The sequence below is a fragment of the Myotis brandtii genome, unplaced genomic scaffold (genome assembly GCF_000412655.1).
Source record: "Myotis brandtii unplaced genomic scaffold, ASM41265v1 scaffold140, whole genome shotgun sequence".
Taxonomy (NCBI): Eukaryota; Metazoa; Chordata; class Mammalia; order Chiroptera; family Vespertilionidae; genus Myotis; species Myotis brandtii.
In genome coordinates, this window is record NW_005355000.1 from 227,472 (window position 1) to 254,941 (window position 27,470).

At 41.7% G+C, this 27,470-nt stretch overlaps 1 protein-coding gene across 1 annotated transcript in view; it reads right to left on the bottom strand.

The window, feature by feature from the left end:
* Positions 1-27,470, bottom strand: part of ADAMTS9 (ADAM metallopeptidase with thrombospondin type 1 motif, 9) — a 164,016-nt gene that overhangs the window by 116,718 nt on the left and 19,828 nt on the right. Inside the window, exons 4-11 of the mRNA XM_014535238.1 lie at positions 17,931-18,220; positions 15,061-15,144; positions 14,858-14,967; positions 13,900-13,940; positions 13,688-13,793; positions 8,672-8,818; positions 7,099-7,240; positions 4,947-5,063 (exon numbers count right to left, since the gene is read on the bottom strand). Of these exons, the coding sequence (XP_014390724.1) occupies positions 4,947-5,063; positions 7,099-7,240; positions 8,672-8,818; positions 13,688-13,793; positions 13,900-13,940; positions 14,858-14,967; positions 15,061-15,144; positions 17,931-18,220 (1,037 nt within the window). The remainder of the gene's footprint in view (positions 1-4,946; positions 5,064-7,098; positions 7,241-8,671; positions 8,819-13,687; positions 13,794-13,899; positions 13,941-14,857; positions 14,968-15,060; positions 15,145-17,930; positions 18,221-27,470) is intronic.

The following is a 27,470-nucleotide window of genomic DNA, read 5'->3' on the forward strand; positions in this document are numbered from 1 at the left end:
GTGTGGGTTCATATTTGGGGAAAGTGAGCAAAAAGAGGCAGGTGAAGGTCCCAGTCTGAATGGCTGGTCCCAGGAAAGACTTGGTGAACGAGTGTAATTAAACTGTCTATTCTGCTGCGTCTTCTTCCTCGTAACTAACTTCTCCGAGTATCTGAGGACTCGTCCCTTCCTCTGGGCTGTTTGGCTGAGACCTAGAAGGTTCTGCCTCCAAAGAATCCTGGGCAACTCGGTTCCCAAGACATGCGGGCAGAGGCAGAGGTGCCCACAACACCCCTGAAGCCACTTCCCATGCGACTCTACCCTGGTCTTGAACATTCTGGGCACACACGCACTAGGGATAAATGACAGCGGCAGCTTTCCAGGCAGCGGTCGCCAACTGGTGGCCCATGAGGTCCAAAAGGCTGGCGACCGCTGGTCTAGAGCGCCACTCCCCAAGGAGAATGCGACTTGAGTCACATCTTTAAGCCAGACTAAAAGTTCCTAGAAGCCGCATTAAAACAAAAAGAAAACGGGAATTAATTTTAATATCTCTTATTTAGCTCAAAATATCTGAAACATTATTATTTCTATATGTATAATCAATACAAAATTATAAATGAGTTTTTAAATCCTTTTGTCCATCTAGGTCTCAACACCTGGCGTGTTTTTCCACTTAAGTACATCTCGGTTCAGACTGACATCTCAAATGCTCACCAGCTGCACGTGGCTAGTGGCTGCCATTCTGGACAGCACAGGGACAGGTGTAGCAGCAAAAGTCTAGTTTCCACTAACAGCGCTGTGCCCTTCGGGGAGTCACTGAACTCCGCTTCCACAGATGAAAAGCGACCAAAGTTGTCTTGGAGTGTAACAGGGGACAGTGCATCTAAGCACCCACTACACAGCTGAGCACATAGGGACCAGACTTAGAGTTAGCAAAAATAATGGCAAACATATGCACTTAATATTTGTCAGGCCCTGTGCTAAGCATTATTAACTTACTTAACTTCCATATTAACTTACTTAACTTCCATATTAACTTACTTAACTCTCACAGCACACGACGAAGTAGTACTGTTAGTTACCCCCATTTCTACAGAAAAGCAAGGGAAGGAACAAAGGGGTTTAGGCCAAACCTCAGTAAGAGGCAGAGCCTAACCATTAGACCATCTGACTCAAGAGTGCACCCCTAGCTGTGACACATGCTGCCTGTCTCTCCATTGTGAGCAAATGGGGCCATTCTGACATCTAAATAAAGACTGAAATTTAAAATAAAAGCAAATTAATGGTTTGGTAAATCTAAGTTGTCTACTTGATATTCACTCTCCCTTTCATCCTTGGTACAGACTCTGTATATCCCCTGATTCTTAAACAGATAAGAGTGGTCAAAGAGATGTTAGCAGGATTCATTGGGTGAGATTCTGGGAAGGTTCTTTGCCCCTTTGTTCCTTGTCCTTTGGCTTCATTCTGCCTGGAACTCAGACTTGATGGCTGGAGCTGCAGCAGCTATTTTGTGACTTTGAAGATGAAGACCATTTGCATGTGATAGTGGAGTAGAAAGAAATTAGGAGCCTGGGTCTCTGATGATTTGGGGGAGCTGCCACAACAGCTCCATAACCTGTTTCAATGTGGACTAGTTTTTTTTGTGTCAGAAAAAAAAAAGATGCAGTTTGCTTACACTACTATAATTGGGTTTGACCTGGACAACAGTTCTAATTAATATATAATTGAGGTCATAGCTATTGCCCAAATTCAGCCTTCCAGTCTTGGTGCCAGATACACAGTTTATAAATTCCACAAAGTAAGGAAAAAGTTCCTATGACGATTCATGGAGTTTAATAATAAGAAATTGCCTGGATATATATATTTTTTCTTTTTGACACTGTTTGCAGTCTGTTGCTCTCTCTATTCTATAGACGCTACTTCCATAGAAGAACAAACAATAAACTTCAGAGCAAAATGCCAGAGTGCTACCATTCAGCACTGCACCCAAATGTCCTAACATGGTCCCTTTAAAAAAGTAAGCTTCTAATTGAACACTCGTCTACAAAGGATACACGTCTTACTGATATGACCGTGGACAGGTATTCAGAGGAGAGGAAGAGCCTTAGAGGAGCAGGGGACTGCCTCAGGTGACAGAGGCTGGGAACCATGGCTGTTTGGCAAATATGTACCAAGATAGTCTATTTTTCCAGGCAAAGCTGACAAACAATAATTAGATATTGGAATAGCCCTTACATCATAACAAATCATTAAGTGGCTGGTAGAACCCCAGCCAAAATATAGTCAGCCTTTCCTAAAAGTGTCCAGATCCATTTAAATGATATTCTACCTAAATAATCGCCAAGTCACTTCAAAAAAAAAAAAAAAGAGGTTGGAAAAGGGACTTGGGGATCAATTTTGTGCCAAGGAGGCTTCAAACAGAAGTTTCAAACCTGGGACTCACAAACAGGGCTTAAATAAAAATGTTAATGGACTTAACAAGAGAATGGGGAAAATAAAGAGACAGAGACGCTCATCACAATAACATTTGTCAGCAGCTCGGGAGAGCTCCCTGCAGAGGGAGCAGGGCGGGATGAAGAGAAAGGAAAAAAAATGAACCCCTCCGCCAAGGGAGGTTGAATTTGCTAGAGGAAAGTGTATGGTTTTACTGCCAATTCTATAAAAACAAAATGAAGAACACACAGAATTTCTATGCCAACATCTCTGGCATTTGTAAAATGCATAAATACTCTCCAGGCAAATAAACACACATATCCCCAGTTCTTTAGTAAAAGCTACTAGACTCGGACACTTTTCCCCACTTTCCTAAAACACAACTAGAAAGGTCCCCATCATTTTCTCTGCAGAGTTGCTGCCCAGAACGTGTTCTGTATCTGCCCTTGGAATGCCCTGAAGTCCCTCATTCTTGCTGAACTGGAGCATACATTGAAAAAGCCTTCTGAAAGATCTCCCACATTTCCCATCCCTCAGGCATAAGATTACCCTGCAGCCCCTTATCATCTGCGTCTGCTACAAAAACAGAAGATTGGAAAAGGACACAACAGACATCCTCCCACGTTCTGTGTTCCAGGATTGAGTGGGATACCATGTCACTACATGGCACTTGGCAGCCTGTTTATGACAACTTACTAAATGTAATTCACTGAGTCATATTATTGAGAATCCTTCTTTGTTAGAGTTTCTTAAAGCAATAGCATGTGTCAGAAATGGACATATTGGGTGGGTACATCAGATTGACTAAGAACCACAAAACAATGCTAGTGATTTTTCTGAGATTAAACAGGTTCGATGTAAGTAACGTAGTTGACTGGCTCTAAGTCAAGCCCACTCACCAAGTCATCAACAGGGTATCATGTCTACTGGCATCTCCCACCAACTGGTGGCAGCTGTCAGGGCCACTGTGTTTAGAACTCTGAGGCCTCTTCATTTCATAACGATGAGTGGATTCCTAAAGGCTGCCATGAAAACCCAAGAACCTATTCCCCACTCAAAGCTATGACCCTCTGGCCATCAACACGTTGAGTTAAATGTCCCACGAAAAGCGCAAGATTCGCTTTGACCAAGGAGATATATTTCTTTTTAAGCTAATAAAAGGTACAAAGGTGGCTGTACCTATGTCTGCATGTAGCTTTGGTGAGGTTGTCATTGGGGAAAGGTGTATACTTAATTGCTGAAGTCCTAGCCATTAAGAACTGATAAGTTGAACTGATTCAGTCACCAAGACAAGTAAAAAATCACCTTCATTGTAATTTTGTATTGAACTTTGTGTTTTTCAAATAATGTTCATGCCCTCCAGCTTAGGTAACTATTACCGCCTGAGAGATGAGCGAAGAAACCACTAGTCCTCCTGTTTGACCAATAGAAACTGAAGCTCAGTTACGGCCCCTTCAGACCAAACAGAGGTGGGAGTTCCGGAGGGCAAGGGCTCAGGTGTCGGGGACTCTGTCCTGAATGAACTGTGAGATCTTGGGCAAACCGCTTCTTTTTCTGTTCCCTATCTATAAAATTGGGGAAAAGAGAATTCCGTTCCGTCATCTCTTTAGGACCCCTTCCATGGAAACTGGTGCTATTGATTCCATAAGGAAAAGTGGAGGGGAAAAATGTGAGATGAGAATAAAATATTAAAAGCGAGCAAAGTAGACAATGGGAAGAAGAGAAAAGACAGGAAAAATATATGTAAGAAAGACAAAGGACTCAGAATATAACCCAGGAGTTGCATCATTGCTGAGTGAAATCCATTTTCCATATGGATTAAAAAAATCAGGGTTTATATGGGTTAGAAAACACTTTCTAACCAAATTTTTGGGTGATGATGATATCACTAATATAGTTACTTTTTTTTTTTCTGAGATGGATACCAGGTGAAGCAAGTTGCATTAATCATGCTCCTAGATGCATGGGACATTGTTATCATCGGGCCATGCAAGTAGCATATTTTGTGTGGTTACTAACAAGTGGGAACCAACCGAGAATTTGGACTTGGATATATCCTAGGTAACATCATCACTTCTTAAAGGGACAAAGGTTGGGAAAAGCCTGGCATCCCAGTAGTGAACACAGTAAGTTTACTGTATTTCTCCGTTTCTTTGGTTTTAAGATGTTTCAGCATATATGAATAGAATTCCATTGCCGCCTCCAAAAGAGACAGAAAGAAGAAAAGAAAGATTACCTCACATTAAATGTACCTATACATTAAAAAGCACACTGGGGTTTCAGAAATATCAAAATGAGAAAAAGTATGTCTTAAAATGGAGGCAATAGTTATAGCCATGTGCATTGGACCAATATTAAGCAACAATTTTAAGTTTTCACCATTTTCAATAGTAAAACGAGACCTTTTGCCTCAAAGAAGTATCCTGCATGCTAAAACACTCTGCACTAACAGCCAACAGCGGCGACTGGCCCTGCAGCCGAAACCTTGCCCATTTCTGCCCCAAGACAGAAGGCAGGGCTGGGGCGTTACTTGCCTTTCCAGGCTCGCACTCGGTGCCATCGGCCCAGGGCGTGTGCTGAGTCTGGCAGCCTTTGCTGTTTATATCCGCTCCGTCCGCGTTACTGCACCAGAGTCGTCGGCACTGCATCTGCTATTTCAGTGACATGACAATCAGAGACACCATGATTAGATGACAGCAAACAAGGCCAGCATTACTTCCAGTTAATGTTTTGCCAATGTTACAGTATCGGTTGAAAAGGGGTTTGATTTCTTGGTATGATAAGTGATCAAATATTCCGAGGGACACAGAGGCCAGCTCCTGAGACACATGTCTGCTGGCAGGACGTGAGATGGTGTGAAAAGGGGGCTTCCGTGCATCCAGTGCGACTGGAGATCAGGTGTTGGGATTAGCTGCGATTTCAGTTTAGGTTTGGCCTGACCGCAAAACTAGTGCTTTCTTCTGGTAGGCTACATAATTCCACAGTCATCGGATGACTCCTTTCTAGGGTGTCAGGAATTATCAGAGGGAAAAAGGGACAAACTATTGTGAACATTTCAGACTTACAAAAAGTGCAAACAGCCATATAATGGATAGCCATGGACCCACCACCCAACTAAAGAAAGAAAACCTCACAGGCCCAGCTGAAGGCCTGGCACATCCCTCCTCAGTCCCAATCCCTTCCCCTTCTCCCAGAGATGACCACTGTCCTGAGTGGTGGCCAGCATTTCTTCGCTCCCGTTGCTTTGACCCCAAATGTATGTTATACATTTCAACTTGAAACAAACAATAGCATTCAGCATTTCAGGATATGCTCATAGGCCTTGCAACTTGCTTTCCCCCTCTACACATGCACACAGTATGTTTTAGATTCATACAAGTTGATATATTTAGCTCTATTTCGGGACATACATTTTAAAGAACTTTTCCCTGATTAGTACACTAAACCATGCTCATAATAGAGACATTTAGAAAGTACTAAAATGTGATTTTATTTTATATTAATCCTCACCCGAAAATGTTTTTCATTGATTTTTTGAGAGAGAGTAAGAAGGGAGGGAGACATGGGGCGGGGGGGAGAGAGACACATCAATGTGAGAGAGACACATTGGTTGCCTCCCACACACACCCCAACTGGGGCCGGGGATTGAACCTGTAACCCAGGTACATGTCCTCGACCAAGATTGAACCCAAGACTCTTCAGTGCATGGGATGATGCTCTAACCACTTAGCAACACCACCCAGGGCTAATAATTTATTTATTAAAAAATAGAAGAGCCTCAAACTACTCAGTCTTTCCTGTAGTTTCTTGGCTTTTACAGTTGAAAACATGCTCTACAAAATAATTATTTATCCTGTTATTTTAACTTAAAAGATATCAGGATCATGTTTCCAAGTGTGGTTAATTTTTAACTGTTGTATAGTATTGCACTAACTAGAGACACCATAATTGGCTCAACATTTCTATTATTGGGCATTTGGATTACTCCTAAAGTTTACTATCGTGAATAACACAGAAATGAATATAATCATGGATAGATTTTACTCAAAATATCTTATTATGTATTTCCATGGAATCACTGTACTTCCCAATTCATCATGTTATTTCTGAAATTTCTCCCAGCAAAACGAACAAACACATATACCCAGTGAGATAAAATGGGGCACCCCAAAGAAGCACAGTTCAGCTCCTCTGAAATCTGAGGGCCACTGGATCATATCATTGGTCCACATGTCCACAACACATACATCAAAATGCCACACACCCACCAGCTGAGCTACCACCAGAAATGATTTCACAGGAACAGCTTTGATGAGCTAAAACAGGGAAACAGGTTTGTCTCATGCGTTACTTTTACTGAATCTAGAAGAATTCCTCTAATAAAGGTCAACTAGACAGGTCAATGGGCACGAGAAGAGACGAGGAGAGAGAAGGGCTGAGCTCGGCCATCACCAGCTCTGCACCCTGTCCTCTGTGAGCATCTCCTGTTGGACTGTCCCAAGAGGGAAATGGGAAAGTGCGGAGAAAGCACCATCTACCAGTGAACACTGTGACTTCGTCATTTCTACTTCCATTAAGAGTCAATGGACCATTCTCAACTTTTCCATGGGTGGTTTATATTAAGGTGAAAATCTAATGGAAAACTACGAATAAAAAGAAGTCCAGAATTAACCCCCAAACACTTACCATATATGGGCACAGCTGATAACCTTGTCCAAAAATCAATTCACATTGTTTATTCACATTGTAAAGGAGGCCTGGCAGTTGGTAAGGCAAACTGTAGGCTCTGTATCCAGGTTCGTTAAGCAAACACTCGCCGTAACCAGTGCTATGGAAAGCAAAAATACAGATGGTGAGTGTGGTGGGTGACTCATGGCTTGTCAACACCTCCAGTTGAAAGGGAAGGCCATCTGCCATTGTAATGGTAGGGCGGACAGTTCCTTTTTTTTAATTTTAAAAATATATTTTTATTGATGTCAGAGAGGAAGGGAGAGGGAGAGATAGAAGTATCAATGACGAGAGAGAATCATTGACCAGCTACCTCCTGCACGCCCCACACTGAGGATTGAGCCTGCAACCCGGGCATGTGCCCTTGACTGGAATCCAATCTGGGACCCTTCAGTCCACAGGTTGCCGCTCTATCCACTGAGCCAAACCAGCTAGCGCAGGACAGTTCCTTTCTTATATCTGTTTTATTCTTTTCACCCAGGGTTAAATCTAGAAGCTGAAGTTATATATTTTGGTGTATACTTGTTTGTACTCTGATTGGCTATGTATACAGCCCAGCTAGTAGGAAAGATGTATCTGTTATAGCATTCATCACATTTCAGGGCAATTATCTTTTTGTTTTTAATTTTGTTACAATCTTTTCCAAAAGACTGTAAGTTCTTAGCAGCAAAGACAGTGTCTTTTTCATCTTCCATAACAACCGATGTTTAGTAAATGTTGTTGAATAGATGAGTGAGTTAATTAACAACTTTCTTGAGAAACACCTTAGGCCACCTGATTAAGAGGAAAACCAGCAGCCCTCCAGGCCTTTTGACTTTTCTACAAACACTTCTGGAAAATTCACACCCAGTGAGTTCTGACTAATAAAGCCCTCTCTTTCCTGTGGTTGCAGAAATATACACCCAATGACCTCCGGACAATCACTTAACCTTTCGTACTTCTGGGAGAGAAAAGCAATAAGTCCGTGACACAGGGATATTGTACAATGTAATTGGATCTTTGAGCACCCTGGCAGGAAGCTTAAAAAACAAAACAAGAAAAGAGAGGAGAGAAAGGAGAGAGAGGAGAGAGAGATCGGTCCTCCATTCAACAACAGGAAGTTGTGCTGCAATTTTCATCCACCAGATAACTTCTTTGTGATTGCCTCACTATCCTACCCCTCTCCAAGCCAAAATGACGAAGTTAAAGCCCATAAATATTTGTGGACTTCCTTCATCATATAATCACATTCATGGTCCCTCCCCCAGGATCGGAACAGATTTCCTAACTTTACCAGGAATAAAGCAACATTTACACATTCTCTGTAAGGTTCAATTTTCTTTTTAGCTCAGTCTGTAATCTTCTGAACTCGGGCAAAGACATGAACTGCACAGATGGCAGAGTATTTTTTTTTTCCTCCTCCAAGGAATGTCAACAAAAAAACAACTAAAAAAAAAAAAATGCTTAGCGCTACATTTTCCCCCCCACAATTAGATTACTACACGAAGGCCAGATACCAGAAGTCTGTGCTACAAGAAAGTTCAAGTCTTACTCTAAAAATTCAGTGATGTATTTTCGACTACACTTTGACCACTTCCAGGGCATGGTGTAAACGTTCAATGTTGGAGCCATGACATGCTGGGGACTCTTGGCTCCGTCTTCTTTGCACTTATTGCTGTCGTCATGAGGCATATTAAACCTAAGGCCAACGAGACAAGGATGAGAATGTCAATAAATACCAAGGGATCGAGCTGTTATCATTGATTTCAAGAATGCACCTGTCCAAAAACATTTTTATTAACTGATGGGAAACATTTGTCATTCCAGAAACATCAGTTGTATGATCAACATACCATTCTCAGCTCGACAACTACCCATTGGCCAACAAGCTCAGAGGGCTGTCCTGTCTGCATGACTTTCCCCAATCACAAGTTTAATGCATATGAATAATTTAGCATGTAGGGAGGAATTTACTTCACTAGCTCATCTTGAAAATGGAAATCAGAGAGTTAGAAGTGTGCAGACTTGCTTCATATAAAAGTAAAAGCTGGGATAAAAGTCTGTGAGGTCCAGTCCATTGATTTCTCATATGTTTGGTTTTCTTTTTCTTTCAAAAATGTGGGTCCCATGCCTGGTCAGCATGGCTCAGTGATTGAGTGTAGACCCATGAACCAGGGGGTCATGGTTCAATTCCCGGTCAGGGCACATGCCTGGGTTGTGGGCTCCATCCCTAGTGTGGGGCGTGCAGGAGGCAGCCGATCAATGGTTCTCTCTCATTATTGATGTTTCTAACTCTCTTTCCCTCTCCCTTCTTCTCTGATATCAATAAATATATATTAAAAAACATTTGGGTCCACAATAATTACCAGATGGAATAACTGCCTAATGGAAATTGTAGGATGGAAAAACTCGAACTGTCTTGTTTGAACTTAAAAGGAGTTCTTAATGCTTACAAGTCCATTTTCTTAAAAGAATGACTGCCCAGGTTTCTAGTGTCTACTACCTGTACCACCAAAGCCAACCCAAGCCAAGCATCCAAATCGACTATAGCTGTTGAGTTCTCTGTCGTGCAAAGGAGCTGGTGTTCACTCCCCACCCCCTACCAGAGCTTGACTAAATCCACTCTATTTCATCACGTAATCAGAAAACTTCTTTTCATTCAAATATCAGGCACATTTGCTCAAAGCAGGGGCTAGGTAATAATACATATTCATTAAGCACTTACTAACCAATAATAACCAAAACTTTTTTTTTTTTTTGCATTCACAACACACAGGACAGTGTGTTAAATGTGTCAGATGCTTTTTTCCACTTAATGACCTATTTGACACAGTGAATAATACAATTACTACCCATGTTTTACAGGTAAGGAAACTGAGTTGTGGAGGTTTAATTACTTGGTTGAGGTCGTAAGGCTACTAAGATGGGGGAACTGGTATTGGAATCTGCTTTAGTCTGGTTCTGAAACCTCTTGCTTGGGAGTATATATAAACGACAGTCCCTCTTGTTAGATGAGTTGTGATGATTTGTCAGGAATATTGTGGAAATATTTCTATATCCAGAAGACACTGAATTACCTCCCCATCTTCCTCTTCCACTCTGTGTCTATGGACATTCTGGTGCAAGAGGGGAGGGGCTGTTTGTGAGGCATCCAATGACACTCAACAGATACAAGAGCAATTGCTCCCCCCCACCCCCCACCGGTGCCCCGAATGGCTGTTAGGATTTTTATCATCAGAAAGTCCGGACTGAAACACCTTAACATGTAATTGTTAAAAGGTTCAGTAGAAAATCTGTGATTTTCACTTTCCTTCACTGTGAGTAAACCTAACTTCATGAGACAAAGCATCAAAATAAAAAGAATTCATTAAAGGGTTACGAATATACTTTTCGTTTAACTAATAACTCACCTCATCCACCAGATTTCATATTTCACTTTCTGATACTTTTGAGAAGGGGTATATATGTATTGTGCCCACTTCACAGGTAGGGAAACAGCATACAATTTCAAGTCAAGCAGAATGTGGAACCATTCAGTCCAGAACTTGGTCTCTGGCTCCCAAACGACCTCTGCCTGAAAGCAGGTACCCCAGCGTAGTCCCGCCAGGTCAGGCCCAGAGGAACAACAACCCCTACCTGTGCGACTGGTGAGGACTAAAGGGCATCATGGAAGTGAAAGCCCCTCTAACTATGCCGCCGACTTGGGTTTTGTGCAGGGAAGATATTTGTTAACTATGCATTGAATTTTCTCAACAGCTGAAAATAATTTAGTTTTTGCTACTCAAAATTCTCACTTTCCTCAAAATGTCAATGTTATACACAGTCTAAAAGAAGTTTATAAGCTCTTGTTGGAAGGAAATTAATAATATTTCTTCAAATGGTACACTTTTCTTAGCCATATGTTGGGGAGAAATGTTAGTCTGCTAATGGAAATTTTCCACCCTTTGAATGCCTTCCTATTTGTAACTTTTCCTATTCCATTTCCTAGGAAAGGAACAGCAGCCCTGTTGAAATGCCACCTAGTCTTCACGGTTAAATCTACCCTCCTACCTACACTTCCAAAGAAATGTATTACATTTTATGTAAAATAAACAAATATTCCTAAAAGATTCTGTTAAAATAGGTTTGGGAAAACCAAGTTAAACAAAATCAACAGTTTACTATAGAACTTGTCAGAGCCTTTATTTCATACCATTTAGCCTTGTGACTCCAACCAGGGACAGACTAGACAAACTTTTTTTAAACTCACATGACTGCTAAACTGATAAGAACAGATACTACATTTGATCTTAGCCATAAGGCTGAGAAGCGACCTGGAGAGTATGTGAAATACGCCAGTCAGAGAAAGACGAATGCCATATGATCTCACTTATATGTGGAATCTAATGAACAAAATAAACAAAATAGAAACAGACTCATGGATACAGAGAACAAACCGACTGACAGCTGTCAGAGGGAGTGGCGGGGGGGGGGAGACTGGGTGAAAAAGGTAAAGGGATTAAGCAAAAAACAACCACCACAACTCTTAGACACAGACAATAGTATGGTGATTACCAGAGGGAAAGAAGGGTGTGGGGGAGGTAGAAGAGGGTACAGGGGAGATAAAGGGTGATGGAAGAAGACTTGACTGGGTGGTGAACACACAGTACAATATACAGGTGATGTATTATGGAATTGTACACTTAAAACCTAAATGTCACCCAAAAAATTCAGTAAAAAAAGAAAAATTTTAAATCACTTTTACAAAACTCATTTTTCTCCCTGTAATAGCATGGATGGACCTAGAGCAGTGGTTCTCAACCTTCCTAATGCCGCGACCCTTTAATACAGTTCTTCATGTTGTAGTGACCCCCAATTTCATTGTTACAAATTGAACATAATTAAGGTATAGTGATGAATCACAAAAACAATATGTAATTATATATGTGTTTTCCGATCGTCATAGGCACCCCCTGTGAAAGGGTCATTCGACCCCCAAAGGGGTTGTGACCCACAGGTTGAGAACTGCTGACCTAGAGGGTATTATGCTAAGTGAAATAAGTGCGACAGAGAAAGACTTCGCTTATATGTGGAATCTAATGAACAAATAAACACACAAACAAAATAGAGACAGGTACAGAGAACAGACTGACAACTGTTAGAGGGGAAGGGGTGGGGCTGGGGAAAAAGGTGAAGGGATTAAGAAGTACCGATTGGTGGTTACAGAACAGTCACAGGGATGTAAAATTCGGCACAGGGAACAGAGTCACTAATATCATGATAACTAGTATGTGATAACTGGTATGTGATAACTAGTCTGGGGCCAGGTGGGCACTTGAAGTGGCAGGGAGACCACTCTGGAAAGTACATGCTTTTCTAACCACTTTGCTGTACACCTGAAGCTAACATAGCATAACCCTGAATGTCAACTGTAATTGAAAAATAAAGAATATCAGACTACAAAACTTTTGTTTTCACCGACCATTCTTTTGGAAATGGTGTTCAAATTCCTGTGCTTTGGGAAACACTGGGGGGATCAGTAGTTTTCAAACTGAGTTCCAATAAATCCTCGAGTTTCATGACAGCATTTGAGAAACCAAAAGGACAGAGAGCAAGCTGACTAATGGGACTCTGGCCACCACAGCTGCTTAACGAAAGCCAAGTTTTTGTGCGCTATCAATATTGGGTATCTGATCACATTTCCTTTAGAGAAAAGAAAAGGGGTATGCTCTTAAAATATGTTTGAAAGGTGCTAGTTTTGAAATATACCCATTCTATGTTGAACTGAAGTGGAGAGATACCTATCTATCTGCCTTGCTTTAGCCTAGCACCGCACACTGCACAGAGGTGCCTTCGGAAGCCTGGTGGATGATCGAGCTTTCTTAACAGATGATTTCAGTTATGAAGTTAACATCTGACATGAATATTGATATGCAACTCCATTAGTGACATCTGAGAAAATGATTTCAAAAAGATGTAAGTAATTTAATTATTACTTATGGAAAGAAAATGATGCAGCTCAAATAGCAGAAGTTTCTAGCAAATTTACAATATTTTGCCACATGTTCTAACCATGCTCTGCCTCTAAAAGAACAAAAGGAAAAGCCAGTTTCACAATAACCACTTAGTGACCAAAATTCATGTTTTCCTTGCTCTCTCTTTGTTCATTCTCTCCCATGACAGAGGGGTATCCCTGTCTGAATTATAAGCATATAACCAGAAGCAGGGAGGATCTGGATTTGTGAAAATCTCATGAGCTGGGCAATGATGGACCTTCCTCGACAAAGATGTCAAGCCCTCCTCCTCCGATTCCCAGTAGGAAGGGAGAATATTAGACTTTTCATAGAAAACGTGTGCAATTAAACCAAAGATCCGCAGGGGCTGCGGCCAAAGAGGGTGCACGGCATTCACTCAGCTTTCCGGAACCAAAGTCACTTCTCCCTTCAAGGGTCAAAGTGCGTCAATCCTGCAAATTCTACTGTGACTCGAGCAGCGTCTTGCCCTCGAAAGGCAAGGAAAGGCTCACTGTTGAAGAGGAAGAAAGTTTAGGTCACTCTGAACTCAAGGAAAATAGGGAAAGGAAACATACAGATGGCCCAGTTCATGGGCTATGGTAAAAGCCGTGCTCAATCCATTATCTTCGCTAATAGAACAGCTTCTGGAGGGGTCACAGAGGGTTCCCAGTTCAGCCAGACCTATGGGAAGGAAAGAACAAGGGTTTACTTGAACAGGCAGTTGTGACTTAAGAGTGAAAACATGCAGGAAAGGGTTGGAGCGCAGAGGACCGCACAGCTGACTCACCTAGGGTGTCACACTTGTCCTGAGCTCTGCAGATGTCCTGTCTGAAAGCAAAGCACACTTAGGGCCTTGATGACACCAGAGAGGAAACATCCGTACCAGCCACCACTTCAGAGCCTTCCAGGCCTCACAACACACACGCAGTCGGGAGGGGGTTACAAAACCACTGATTTCAGGATAGAAAGCCACACGGAAAGGCCTCCTGTTGCCTCAGGGGTGGCCTGGGACCGCAGAAACCTTTCCGACCAGGGTTTTTCCTCATACACCGAGGAAGTGATTCTAGTTAATGCCAAAGACTCCTGACAACAGGCCTCTCCTCTGTGCTCATGAGTGCGTGCCTGGGAGCGAATCCGAGGCGCATGGTGGCAGCATGGCAAGCCAGCGGGCCTCTTTGCTGCCCCAGACAGTTTTTGAGAATATTTTCTAGGTAGCAGCTACGATTTAAATATTGGGAGAGTTCACTTTATAGACAAATGCATATCTCTGACTCCTTGAAAAATCGCAGAAGTTGGCAGCACTGGACTGTACCCCGCCTGGTAACAACGGGCTCCATCTGAAGAGCCGCTGGCCCCCTAGAAGGCCACTTCCTTTCAGGCCTGCCCAACGCAGCACCTTCGGGTAAGTGGTCCCCAACAGGGGTGATTGTGTGCTCTCCTCCCCCACCCTGGCCCACCCCGGCCCACCCCCGCCCTCACAGGGCATTTGGCATCCTCTGTGGGCTGAGGATACTGTGGGTGGTCACAACTGAGAGGAGGGAATGCTACTGGTCAGTAGTGGGCAGAGACCCGGATGCTGCTAGGCATCCTGACATGCACAGGACGCCTCACAACAGAGTTATCTGCTCCCAACTGCCACAGTGCTGAGGCGGAACAGCCTGGTGCCGGGGGCTGGCTGCCGGGAGCCTACACCTCCCATCACCTTGCTTGGAAACTGCGAGATGAGAAGCCTCAGGACTGCGTACCTCGTGATCAGAATGGCAGTATCGTGCTGGATCCCACCTGTGTTGTTCTTCTGCCACTGGCAGAAGCTCCTTAATGTCGTCTGGGCATTAAAAGAGATGGGCGGTCCCTCCTAAGCACAGAAAAGAGTGATGGTTGGTTGTTGTACCGATTGCACATGCCGTTTCGGATACAGAGAGAAGAAAGAAGAAAAAAACTTGATTACCTGTTCATTATGAATCACAACTAAGTTCACAACAACAATATTAATTAAATTTCCAATAGTGGGGTCTTTATAGATAGAGGCTACCTGCAACCGAGATAAATTTTTCAAAGTTAATTGTGAACTCTGTGTAAGCAGCAAGCAATTCACTTCTTATGTGTGGCTCCACCTAATTGTACATTTCATGCAGCATATGCATTTTTCAGTTTTGAATTTTCATTCATTCATCAAACACTCATTAAAACTATCTTCGTAAAATTATTCATAGATGGACGTTTTAAATAATAATAAATTCTAACACATTTAAGTTTTAAGGTACTTTCTTTAAAAATTGCTTGGCCATGCATCTTAATAGTTCTCTATGCCAAAATACTGGATATTAACTTTGATCAAGCTCCTTCTTCCCAGTTGAAGTCCCGGATTGCCAAATTATGGATCTCACATTGTCCACGTCTTTGCCAATACTGCTGCTCTGCATGCTTACCACACATCTGTGTTCTCCACAACCCGGTACCTAGTTTTTTCACCCATATTGTTTAATTATGAGAGCTAACGTTCACTGGATGCTTCTCATGGACTAGACCTTGCTGAAAACTGCATATGCATTTAGTCTCTGTAATACCTGTGCAAGGCATCATTCTAACCTCTACCCAACAAATGAAGAAACGAAGGCTCAGAGAAATGAAGTAACTCATCCAAGTCTATCTATATACAGTGGCGAGTAGCAGAGCCAGAACTCTCATAGGCATCATTCTAACCTCTACCCAACAAATGAAGAAATGAAGGCTCAGAGAAATGAAGTAACTCAGCCAAGTCTATATACAGTGGCGAGTAGCAGAGCCAGAACTCTCAACCTCTATCAACTTGACCCAGCCCATGCTCACAATTAGAATTCTTAGGACAGGTCTGAATTTATGGGTTGGGAACGGAGTTGAGTCTGTGTAAGGTCTGATTAGATTTTTCTTTCTCTGCTCCAGGACAGGAGAAGGCTGGGACACAGAGGACTGAGCATGGCAGAGGTGGGTCACGGGAGGGTGGAGGGGAGGCAGGCTCCGGTGTGGGGTGGAGAGCACCGGGGACTGGTTCACAGCAGTGAGGGAAAGACAAGGAGAGCCATAGGCCAAGGAGCAGGAAGAAGAAACTCTAAAGCAATGTTCCCAAACATGGTTGCTTTCCACATTCATTTGAGGAATATATAAAAAGTAGATTCCTGTTCAAATAAATTAAGGTCAGTGAAGGGGGGCAAGGTCATAGGGACTGCTATAGAAAACCATCTCCAGCCCTAACCGCTTTGGCTCAGTGGATAGAGCATCGGCCTGTGGACTCAAGGGTCCCAGGTTCGATTCCGGTCAAGGGCATGTACCTTGGTTGCGGGCACATCCCCAGTGGGGAGTGTGCAGGAGGCAGCTGATCGATGTTTCTCTCTCATCGATGTTTCTAACTCTCTATCCCTCTCCCTTCCTCTCTGTAAAAAATCAATAAAATATATTTTAAAAAAACAACCACCTCCAATATTTCAAGAAAAAAGCAATGTGTAAAACAGTCCAGGACAATTCTGCATTTCTGTTTGAGAACCAGTTGTAAATGCATACATATATGCTTAAGAAGTGTTGAGTGCCATCCGATACGGTAGCCACTTGCCACGCATAGTCACTGAGCACTAAAAATGTGGCTGGTCCCAACTGAGATGTGCAGTGAGGATAAAACATCCTGGATTTTGAAGGCTTAGTATGAAAAGTATTAAAATATCTCATTAATAATGTTTGAAGTAATATTTGAATATAAAATAAAAATGCATTATTAAAATTAATTTACCTACTTGTTTTATTTCATTCGGCTACTAGAAAATATCAGATTATATATGTGGCTTACATTGTATCTCTATTGGGCAGAGCCGTTTAGAAACATATCCAAAAAAGCTTACTAATGGTTGCCTCTGGGAAGGAGTGGAAGCATGAGTAGGGAACAAGTTATTTATTTTTTTAAAGGAAACAATGACTTCCTTATTTTGTCAATCCTCACCCAAGGATATTTTTCCATTGATTTTTAGGGAGAGTGGAAGAGAGAGAGAAAGACAGAGAGAAACATTGATGTGAGAGAAACACATTGATTGGTTGCCTCCTGCACAAGCCCGACGAGGGCCCAGGCTGGGAGGAGCCTGCAACCAAGGTATGTACCCTTGACTAGAATCGAACCCGGGATTCTTTGGTCCACAGGCCAACACTCTATCCACCGAGCCAAACCGGGTAGGGCAGAACAAGTTATTTTTCATCAATGAACTTTTATGTTAGATTTTTAAAAATTATGCAAATGTATTGCTCTTTCAATTCAAAATGGGCATAGAAAAATAGAGGGAGAGATTTCTAGGCCCCACCCGAGGGCTAATTAGAATCCTGGGGAAGAGCCTAGGTGACTGATTCACAGCCAGCAGGGGAAGCCTCGAGACTCACAGCTGGCTGTGCGAGCTCGCCTGTCAGACAGAGGGCTGGTCTCAGCAACGGGACCAGCGAGATGTCACATCAGTCTCCATGCCTTCACAGGACCATGGGCAAGTGACCCACCTCCTCTGAGGCTCAGTTTTCTTATTTATAAAATAGGGATGATAATCCTACCTAGCAGAGTTGCCCGAAGGTTTAGAAATTATGCCTTTTAAGTAACAAGCACATTGTCAAATGATCACAGAACAAACACTCAATGATAGCCATGACTGTTACAAAACAGCAACCAATGAACAATCTATGTTCTTTCCAGTCACTTGCCTGAGTCGGTGAAATGCCAGCCCTGAATGATCCTCCAAAGCCCTGCATGGAAGCCCCCCTCACCCCATGGTACCTGCAGGGGCTCATAAATCAGGTTCTTTTATGTGTACTTACAATTGACATTAAAGTTAAAACATAGTGTTGAAGATTTGCTCCATGGAATGAAATCATTTTTCGGTCTGCCACCACCATCACTTCTACAAACCGTGGGTAGGACAAGAAACGCTTTGTTCTTCTGTGGGTCCTCTGCTCTCTCGCGCTGTCCGTCTTGTTCCCATAGGCAGAAAGCGCCTTTGTTGCGAAGCCGCTCTTGAGCACTGCCACGTCGTCAGCCAGGCTGCTCCTTCCTGCCCGTTCCCTTGCTCTGGGTTTCCTCCTGTCCTTGCTGGGACTATCCCTGTGTTCTGTAAGAAACCAGAGGCATGCATTACATGTCAAGCCACATCTACTTCATATTAAGAACTGAACTGGACACATCTTGAAATAATGCCTCTCATGTCAAATTGCATACAAAATCAAGTTCAACACACTTCAGACTCTACCGGTGAACCTCAATCTGCACTCTCATCTAAATGACTAAAGACGTGAAATTAGGCTCCCCTGAAGTTTCCAGAAATGCTCATTTAAGGTATTAGACAAGAAATCAGGCCTGAGTTTAACAATTGCAAATGATTCTTTTCATTTGGTAACAAAAGTCTTGCTGGCATTTAAGCAGTTTCTATTCATTGTTCTTTGGCATATAGCAAGGGCCAATGGCAGCCAGAGAGCTCTAGAGAATGGAAATGGATATATTTCATATACACCACCTCAGATATTCACTAAGATACAGTATAAAGAGGTCTGAGAGGTGGGCAGCCTAATAGACAACACAAAGGAACTATAGACAATGCATGACAAGGTAGACATAGTATTGTTCTATTACTGTATTTGATCATTATGATATGCAAAATTTAAGAATAGAATCACTGCTATTCAACGCCTCTGAATTTCAGAGCTCAGTTAAGAAAGTTCATTAAACTCAGAGAGTGTGAACAGATAGTTGGGACCATGATGCATAACAACAGAGAGCTCTAGTCAGTTCCAACTCATGCCCTGCCCACCAGGGTTCTACACAACCTGACTGCTCACAGTGTGGTCCTTGGACCAGAAGCACTGGCAACTCTTGGAAACTTGTTAGAAATGCAGACTCGCTGGCCCCACTCAGGACCTGATAAATCAGAATCTACAGTTTAACAAGATCTCCAGGTGATTCATATTCATGTTAATGTTTTGAGAAGCACTAGCCTCAGTCTCAGCTTGCAGCTTGTATTGCTGGTGAGAATATTCAATTTCATAGCCATCAATCACACAATAAACAGAATAAGCATAAAAGCGCCTGCCACAATATGCTTTGAGTAATAACATGATTCAATCAGTTATCTTGCCTATCAGTTTATAAATGTGCTTGTGTGTGGGCCAGGAAGAAAATTCCTTTTGCCCTTCCAGGTTCTTCTGGCTGGTCTAGATATTACATTAACATGAAGCACTTTAACAAGAGAAAATAGCCAAATTCAGTTACATACATATGGGTGGGAACCTCATGTACATGAGATAGTCAGAGACCTCCCACATACATGAGAGGTTCAGAGACAAAAAGATAAAATGAGATGTACATGACATTCTGAGCTAAGGAGGAGGTAAAGAGCCTTGGGCTTCAGAGGGGAAAAAGTCAATCATTGGAACATAAGAGGAGCAGCTGTTGAGTAGTTAAGTGTCTGTCCTATGCATAGATCATAAAGTCATTTCTGGTGATAACTCTAATATGCGCAAGGCCCTTAATATAGATTCTTTAGGGAGAGGAAAACGTTTCTTTCGAGCCTGTGGGGTCTTGACTGCCTTCAGCTCAAAATAATTCAAGTGCCAAAGGGGCACATCCTCGGGAGGCCTGTTCTGCACCCCTTCAAATGCCACTAGCTGTAGTCTAAAAGGGTCCACAGAGTTGTACAACTAAGAAGTATGCTTACCTAAGACACAGGGATACAATTTCTTACACCACTAAACATATATGACAACAAAAAAGTTAAATTATAAGAGGCTTGACTTTTTAAGGGTGCACATATTTCATCTTTATAACCTATTGCTAAAACAATCAATTTAGGCCAGGATGTGTCTTTTGCCCAAGTTGAGTATTTTAGCTGTTGTTAAAACAGTCCAAATGATCAAATAAGTTCTACGTGGTACAGCTACAGATCACAGGACTAGCCCAAAGCCTGGCACACAGGATCCAACATTACATTCTTTTCTTCAGTTCTCTTCTTTAAAAGCATATTCACGGATGTGTACTCATGCCATATGGGCAATTAGGCTGTCATTCCGTTTTTAAATCATCAAGTGATTACAGAATAGGTACTGCAATGTACCAGGTATTGAACTTGGATCTTTTGGGTATGTTATCTCACAATTCCTCTCAGATTAAGAAAATTAACCTCTATTTTATAGAAGAGGAAGATAAATCTCAAAGATATTAAGCAATTTGTCCAGAGTCACATAGCTGGAAGTGGTGGCATGAGCAATCGGGCATGGATTTGTAAATAACCTAAGCAGTACTCTATTAGGTCAGATTTCTGAAAAGCTTGGAATTGAAATGGACTCAAGGTTTGATGGATAGTTTCCAAAAATTCAGAATCTTAATTAGAAGACAGCACCTGGTAGATATTTTCACAAAGGTTAGCTTCTTATAACAGGTATATAAGAAGCCATGTTGAATCTGATATTTTTAAATGCATAAGAAAATATGTCGCCCTAGCCGGTTTGGCTGAGTGGATAGAGCGTCGGCCTGCAGACTGAAGGGTCCAGGTTCTATTCTGGCCAAGGGCACATGGCCGGGTTGTGGGCTCGTTCCCCAGTAGGGGGCATGCAGGAGGCAGCCGATCAATGATTGTCTCTCATCATTGATGTTTCTATCTCTCCCTCTCCCGTCCTCTCTGAAATCAATAAAGAAATATATTTTTTTAAAAGAAAATGTCACTTATTTTTTAAAAAAATAATCCCTGTTTAATGTTTTCTGTAAATATTTTAATACAATTTATTATAATCAGTAAAGTTTCAAATGTTTAAAGTTTCATTTTTCTATTCTCTATTTCATTAATTTCTGCTCTATTTTCTTCTTTCAGCTTGCTATAGGTTTAGTTTTCTCTTCATTTTCCAGTGTCTTCAAGTGAACTTGTTGGCAGCTGCAAAAAATGGCAACAGGTGTTAGACAGGTGGAGTCAGAGAGGACCTTGGTTCAGCAATCTTAGTTCTTGAGTTCCGCTAAGAAAGAATTCAGAGCTAAGACTCAAACTATAAGAGAAAGTTTATTTAGAAAGTCACAGAGGTAGAAGTGAGCCATAGAAGAAATGGGCCCAGGAAACAGGTTACAGAGGCAAAAGAAGGGCCCTTGGAGCTGAGGAGAAGAGAGACAAGGAAAACGTGCCTGGGAGGAGGAGGAGGGGGAAGGCAGATGCTGGTGTGCTCCATAGAGAGAGCCCAACTGGGTCCTCTGCCTTGAGGGTATTTATCTGGACGTCTCAAGGGAGGCTCCCAGTAGACTATTCATCAACGTTCCAGGTGTGTCCTTTCCAGGTCAAGGTCTCTACTCATTGGTAGGCACCTGGGCAGGGGGTCATTAGTCCACACGGGTAGCGTGTCATTTATCTGGTGTTGCTGCTTTTCTGGGCCTGGAGCTGAAACACAACTGAGGCTAAATGTATTTGATGGGGGTCGTTCGACCTCTAAGGGGATCCAACTGCATGACTAGCAACATGCCAGGGGAGGAAAGGTCAGGGAAGGGTCTGAACTGCATGACCAGCGATAGGCTAGGGGAGGAAAGGTTATCCTGGAGGCAAGGTCCTTGTTTTCCCACTTCGCCTGTTGCTAAGTACTTGAGGCTTTCCACCCTAGTGACCTTCTGTACCTGGCCTATTGTCCCTCCTCTGCTCTAGTTTGTCTAGCTGCCTACCGCAGAAGGTTAGATTATTGACTTGAGATATTTGTGTTTCTCCTAATAGGGGCATCTATAGGTATACATTTCCCTCTAAGCACTGCTTTTCCTGCCTCCCATAAATTTATTTTCCTTCATCTGGAAGTATTTTATGACTTCTTTGACTTACTGGTTATTTAGAAGTGTGGTGCTTGCTTTCCACATAGTTTTCATTTCCCAGTATTTTTTTTTCTTCCTGTCATTGACTTCTAATTTCATTTCCACTTTGGGCAGAGAAAATACTATGTATTACTTCTGTCCTTTTATATTTATTGAGGTTCTTTATGACCTAGCATATAGTCTGTTCTAGAGAATATGCCTGTACACTGCAGAAGCATGCGGCCTCTGCTCCTGCTGGGGCAGTGTACTATAGACATCTGCTAGTGTAGCTGAGTGCAGTGCTGCTCATGTTATTTCCTTGCTGTCCTTCTGCATAGCTGTTCTACCCATTATTGAATATGGAGTATTGAAGTTTCCAACTATTATTACTGAATTATCAATGTCTTCCTTCCTTTGTGTCAGTTTTTGCTTCATGTATTTTGGTGCTCTATTCTGAGGTACATCTATGTTCATCATTGTTAAATCCTCCTGAACTGACACTTTTTTTTATTATAAAACTCTTTGATAAACTTAACCTTATCAGTAAAGTGAAAGAAGCCAGTCACAGAAGACCACCTACTACATGATTGTAATCATGCAATACCGTGAATAGGGAAATCTATAGAGATGGAAAGTAAATCAGTTGCTTAAGGATGGAGATGGAGTGGGGACGTAGTGGAGTTGATAGCTAAAGGGTACAAGGTTTCTTCTTCAAGTGATAAAAATACTCTAAAATTGACTTTGATGTTGGTTGCACATATCTGTGAATACACTAAAAACCACTGAATTGGACACTTTAAATGAGTGAATAGTAAGATATGGGAATCATATCTCAAAGCTGTTTTAAAAAGAGGATATGTCACTTAGGTTGTGAAAATTAAATAATCCTCACTTAATGTCTCCTGTAAATATTTTGACTTATTGATTATGTAGACAAACGTATACCTGCAGTGAGAAAAACACTCAAGAAATGCTGTGCAGAATTTACTCTTTTTGACCACTAAGGGGGAAAAATGTAGTCTTAGAGAGCCATCCAGGGGAATTTGGGCATGGGAAAACCAGAGGATGATGTAGGGCCCTACTTGGAAATAAGGAACATTTATTTAAATAGCAAAGTTGAAAAAAAATTAAGGCATTAACCAGCGAAAGGCTACAATTTCTATCACAGCATAACCCATGTAAATTCTAACATGCCTGAAAGATATTCCATTCACAAGTAACCTGTGGCATGAAAATGCAGGAATAAAATTACTTCTTCATAGTAGATATGTCTTCTTCTAATACATAACATTTCCCTATCTTTTATCCAACTGATCTTTTATCTTAGTTATTAGTTAGAGTCAGATTTATTGACCTAATTAGCCCAACTAATTTCTATCACATTAATCATTTTAGCATTAAAACTAGTATGAGCTTCAAAGATTCAAATATCCACTATGACTACAAACATAAACATTCTTACTTAGAATAAAAAAAAAATTATAACTTGTATACCTACTCAGCTCTCTTGCCTCTGAACAGACAATGATTTCTACCAAGTGACACACATTGGTAGGATGGAAAGGAAGCCATCCACATTTCTCTTTAATGACCTTTTAGCATAATGGAATTGGGGCAAATGTTTCTAATTTGCAATGCCATTTGCTAGTAGCTTTATCAGAATGGGCTACATAATGAAATGTCATCCTTGTGGAAAGTATAGTATAAAAATTAGATAAATATAGGTATAGATATAGATATGGATATAGATATAGATATAGATAGATATTTTTAAAATAATCCTCATCTGAGGATATGTTTTTCATTGATTCTAAAAGAAAGGAAGAGAGGGGGAAAGGGAGGGAAAGTGAGAGGGAGAGAAACATTGATGTGAGATACATCAATTGGTCACCTCATGCATGCATCCTGACCTGGGATTGAACCTACAACCCAAGTATGTGCCCTGACCAGGAATTGAACTCACCACCTTTGGTGCATGGGACAACGCTCTAACCAAATTGAGCCAACTGGCCAGGGCTGGTCTGTATATTTTTTGACCTTCCTTTCCACACATTTATTATTACTTTTATTGAGATATAATTTGTATACCATAAAATTCACACCTTCAAAGTATAGAGTTCAGTAGTTTTTAGTATATTCAGAGAGTTGTGAAATAATCACTATTATCAAGTTTTAGAATATTTTCAGTATCCCAGAAAGAAACCCTGTACTCATTAGCAGTCACTGCCCACGCCACCTCTCCCTCCAGCATCTGCCAATCAGTAAACTGGTAAATGTGTCTGTTCTGGCATTTCATACAAATGGAGTCATACAGCACGTGGCTTTCTGTGTCTGGCTTCCCTCACTTGGCATATTTTCAAAGCTCATCCATGTTGTAGCATGTCTCAACACCCTAGCACTTTTCATTGCCAAATACTATTCCGCCGTGTGGCTATCTCACATTTTGTATATCTGTTCATCAGTTGGTGGACATTTGGGTACAACAACTCAATTGAATAATGCTTTTATGAACATGTGTGTGCAAGCTTTTGTGTGGCCATGCTTACATTCTCTCGGGTAGACACCTAGAAGTAGAACTCCTGGGTCATATGGTAACCATGTTTAACATTTTGAGGAACTGCCAAATTGTTTTCCACAGTGGCTGCACCATTTTCATGCCTCTTTCTGAAGTTCAAATGTGCCACTCAGAAATAGGAAATCATTTTTTATGGTTCTTTTCTTTAAGAATGCCTCAACAATTAATCACGTTTACTTCATTAAATAGCTGATGAGCAACCTGACCTAGTTCATATCTTAGAGTAGCAAGTTGAACCAAAGAAGATTTACAGATGGCAGATGAGTATATAAAGATGTGCTCCACATCATATGTTATCAGGGAAATACAAATTAATACAACAATGAGATAACACTACCCATTGGTTAGAATGGCCAAAATCCGGTGTTTCTTATAAAAGTTCTTTATATACTCTTTTTTAAAAAAAATATATTTTATTGATTTTTTACAGAGAGGAAGGGAGAGGGATAGAGAGTTAGAAACGTCGATGAGAGAGAAACATCGATCAGCTGCCTCCTGCCCACTCCCTACTGGGGACATGCCCGCAACCAAGGTACATGCCCTTGACCGGAATCGAACCTGGGACCCTTGAGTCCACAGGCTGACGCTCTATCTACTGAGCCAAACCGGTTAGGGCAACATATATATACTCTTAATGTATAATCCAGCAATCACGCTCCTCAGTATTTACTCAAGCTGAAAATTTATGTCTGCTAAAAACATACACGTGGATGTTTCTAGCAGCTTTATTCATAATTGCTAAAAGTTGGAAGCAACCAAAATGTCCTTCAGTAGATGAATGGATAAACTGTGATACATCAGACAATGGAATATTATTCAGGACTAAACAGAAATGAGCTATCAAGCCATGAAAAGATCTGGAGGAAACTTAAATGCATATTACTAAGCGAAAGCAGCCAATCTGAAAAGGCTGCATACTGTGAGTCCAATCATGTGACATTCTAGAAAAGGCAAAACAATGGAGACAGTAAAGGATCAGTGATAGCCAGGGATTGGGGCTAGGGAGGGACACATAGGCAGAGCATTCAGAGGATGTTCAGGACACTGAAAACACTCTGTATGATACCATAATAATGATGGACACATGTCAATCAATATTCGTCCAAGCCCACAGAACGTACAAAACTCATAGGGAGTTACGGACTTTGGACAATTATCATGCATCAGTGTTAGTTCATCAATTGTAGCAACTGTACCACTCCGGGGAAGAATGTTAAGGGTGGGGGAAGGTGTGCATTTGTGGGGATGAGATGTATGACAATTTCTGTACTTTCATCTCAATTTTTCTGTGAACTTAAAACTGCTCTAAAACATGAGACTTAATTAAAAACATGCTATTGACACCTCCAGAAATCAAGCGCACATTTGCATTCTTTTGCAATCTGAAACCTTGCATGTGCATGGAAACAACATTCAGGCATGTGAAAAAGCTCTCACTGGCCATCCTGTGCTTCCTAATGAAAGTCAGAGGCACTGCAGCCATCACGTCTTATTCCGAGGACGTGAGTTAATGCTGGCTTTTACTACTGTTCTGGCCTTGACGCCATGAGGGGAAGTGGTGACGCTGACTTCAGACAGCCAGTGTTTTAAGATCGCCTGCTCTGAGGGAGCCAGCTCCAAGTTCTATTTGACCTTGGGCAAGTGAGTGACTCGCCACCCTCCTTCTCCCATGTGAGAAGATGGGTACGAACAGTACCATCTGGTAGAGTTGCTTTGAGAACCAGCTGTAGATCATACAGGTAAAGCGTCTACCACATAGGAAAAAACCAATAACTATGGTGATTTTTTCCTATTTTTAGTAGTCATAAAGTAAGTTAGAACGAAAAGGAACCACTTATGGGAGAGTGACTAACCGTTAAAAACAATTTTCTGGCTTAAAATAACAATGTCAAAGATAGAAGCTGTTTGTACTCTAAAATGACCTTTTCTAAGTCCCAGTTTCCTGACCTCTTAAAGGAGCATAAAAATATCTGCTTCCATCTTAACGCTGTTTTTTTTTAAAGTAAGTGAGAAAGTATATGGAAAATCCCTTGTGAGTTATAAGTTGACTTTATTATTTAATTATTATTACTTTTTGAGCACCTACTTTGTGAAAGGCACTGAGTTGCAGATAAGCTGAACAAAACAACAAAACAAGAATAAAACTTAAAGAGAAACTATTATAAAAATTTAAGATGGTATCATTATTTAAAAACCTCACAACCAACTTGAATATTTGCTTACTTATTGGTAGAACTGTTTTAAACGAGTTTCACTTCCCCAATGCCAGGCAGCACATTGCATATTCCAGTCGTAAGTACCGGACTCATTCAGCAGTTACTCACCCAGTGTTTCCCACCAACTGCAGTGGGCTGAGATGTGAATGCTAACAGTAGTGGCTGAGAAGTTAATTGCTGCCCTCTGTTTTTATAAGGTTTATCAAAATTTAACTGAGCTTCCTAAGGCACCCAGCCACCTGCCACCTCCCGGTGTAAGTGGGCAGCGCAATCCCAGCCCAGGAGCTCAGGGAGGACAAGAGCAAGTCCCTTTCTCTTTGCCCTGGCCCGGCCTGACAGCCAGGAGGAAGCTGGACAAGAAAAACAGCCCTGGCTTTTGCACTTGGTTCTGGAGCCAACCAGCCCTGGCTCACCAGCCTGCCCCCAAGCCTCAGTTTCCTCATCTGTGAAATGAGGATAATACAGCGCATACTCACAGGCTAACTGTGCCGACGAAAAGGGAAACACATAAAACGCCCCTAGAGCGGTGTGTGACGCACAGGGAGGAGCCATGAAATATTTCACATGGTAATTACTAGCTGGTACTGTTTTGCTAGTAGCATGCAACACGCTCTCCTCATAAATTAGTATGTTGACATTAGGGTTTCTCAAGCAAAACTACTTTAGAAGGAACCTTCTATGGGAAAGGAGAGTTAGAAGAAAGAAAAAGAAGGAGGGAGGGACGAAGGGAGGGAGGGAGGGAGGGAGGGGAGAAACGAGAGAGG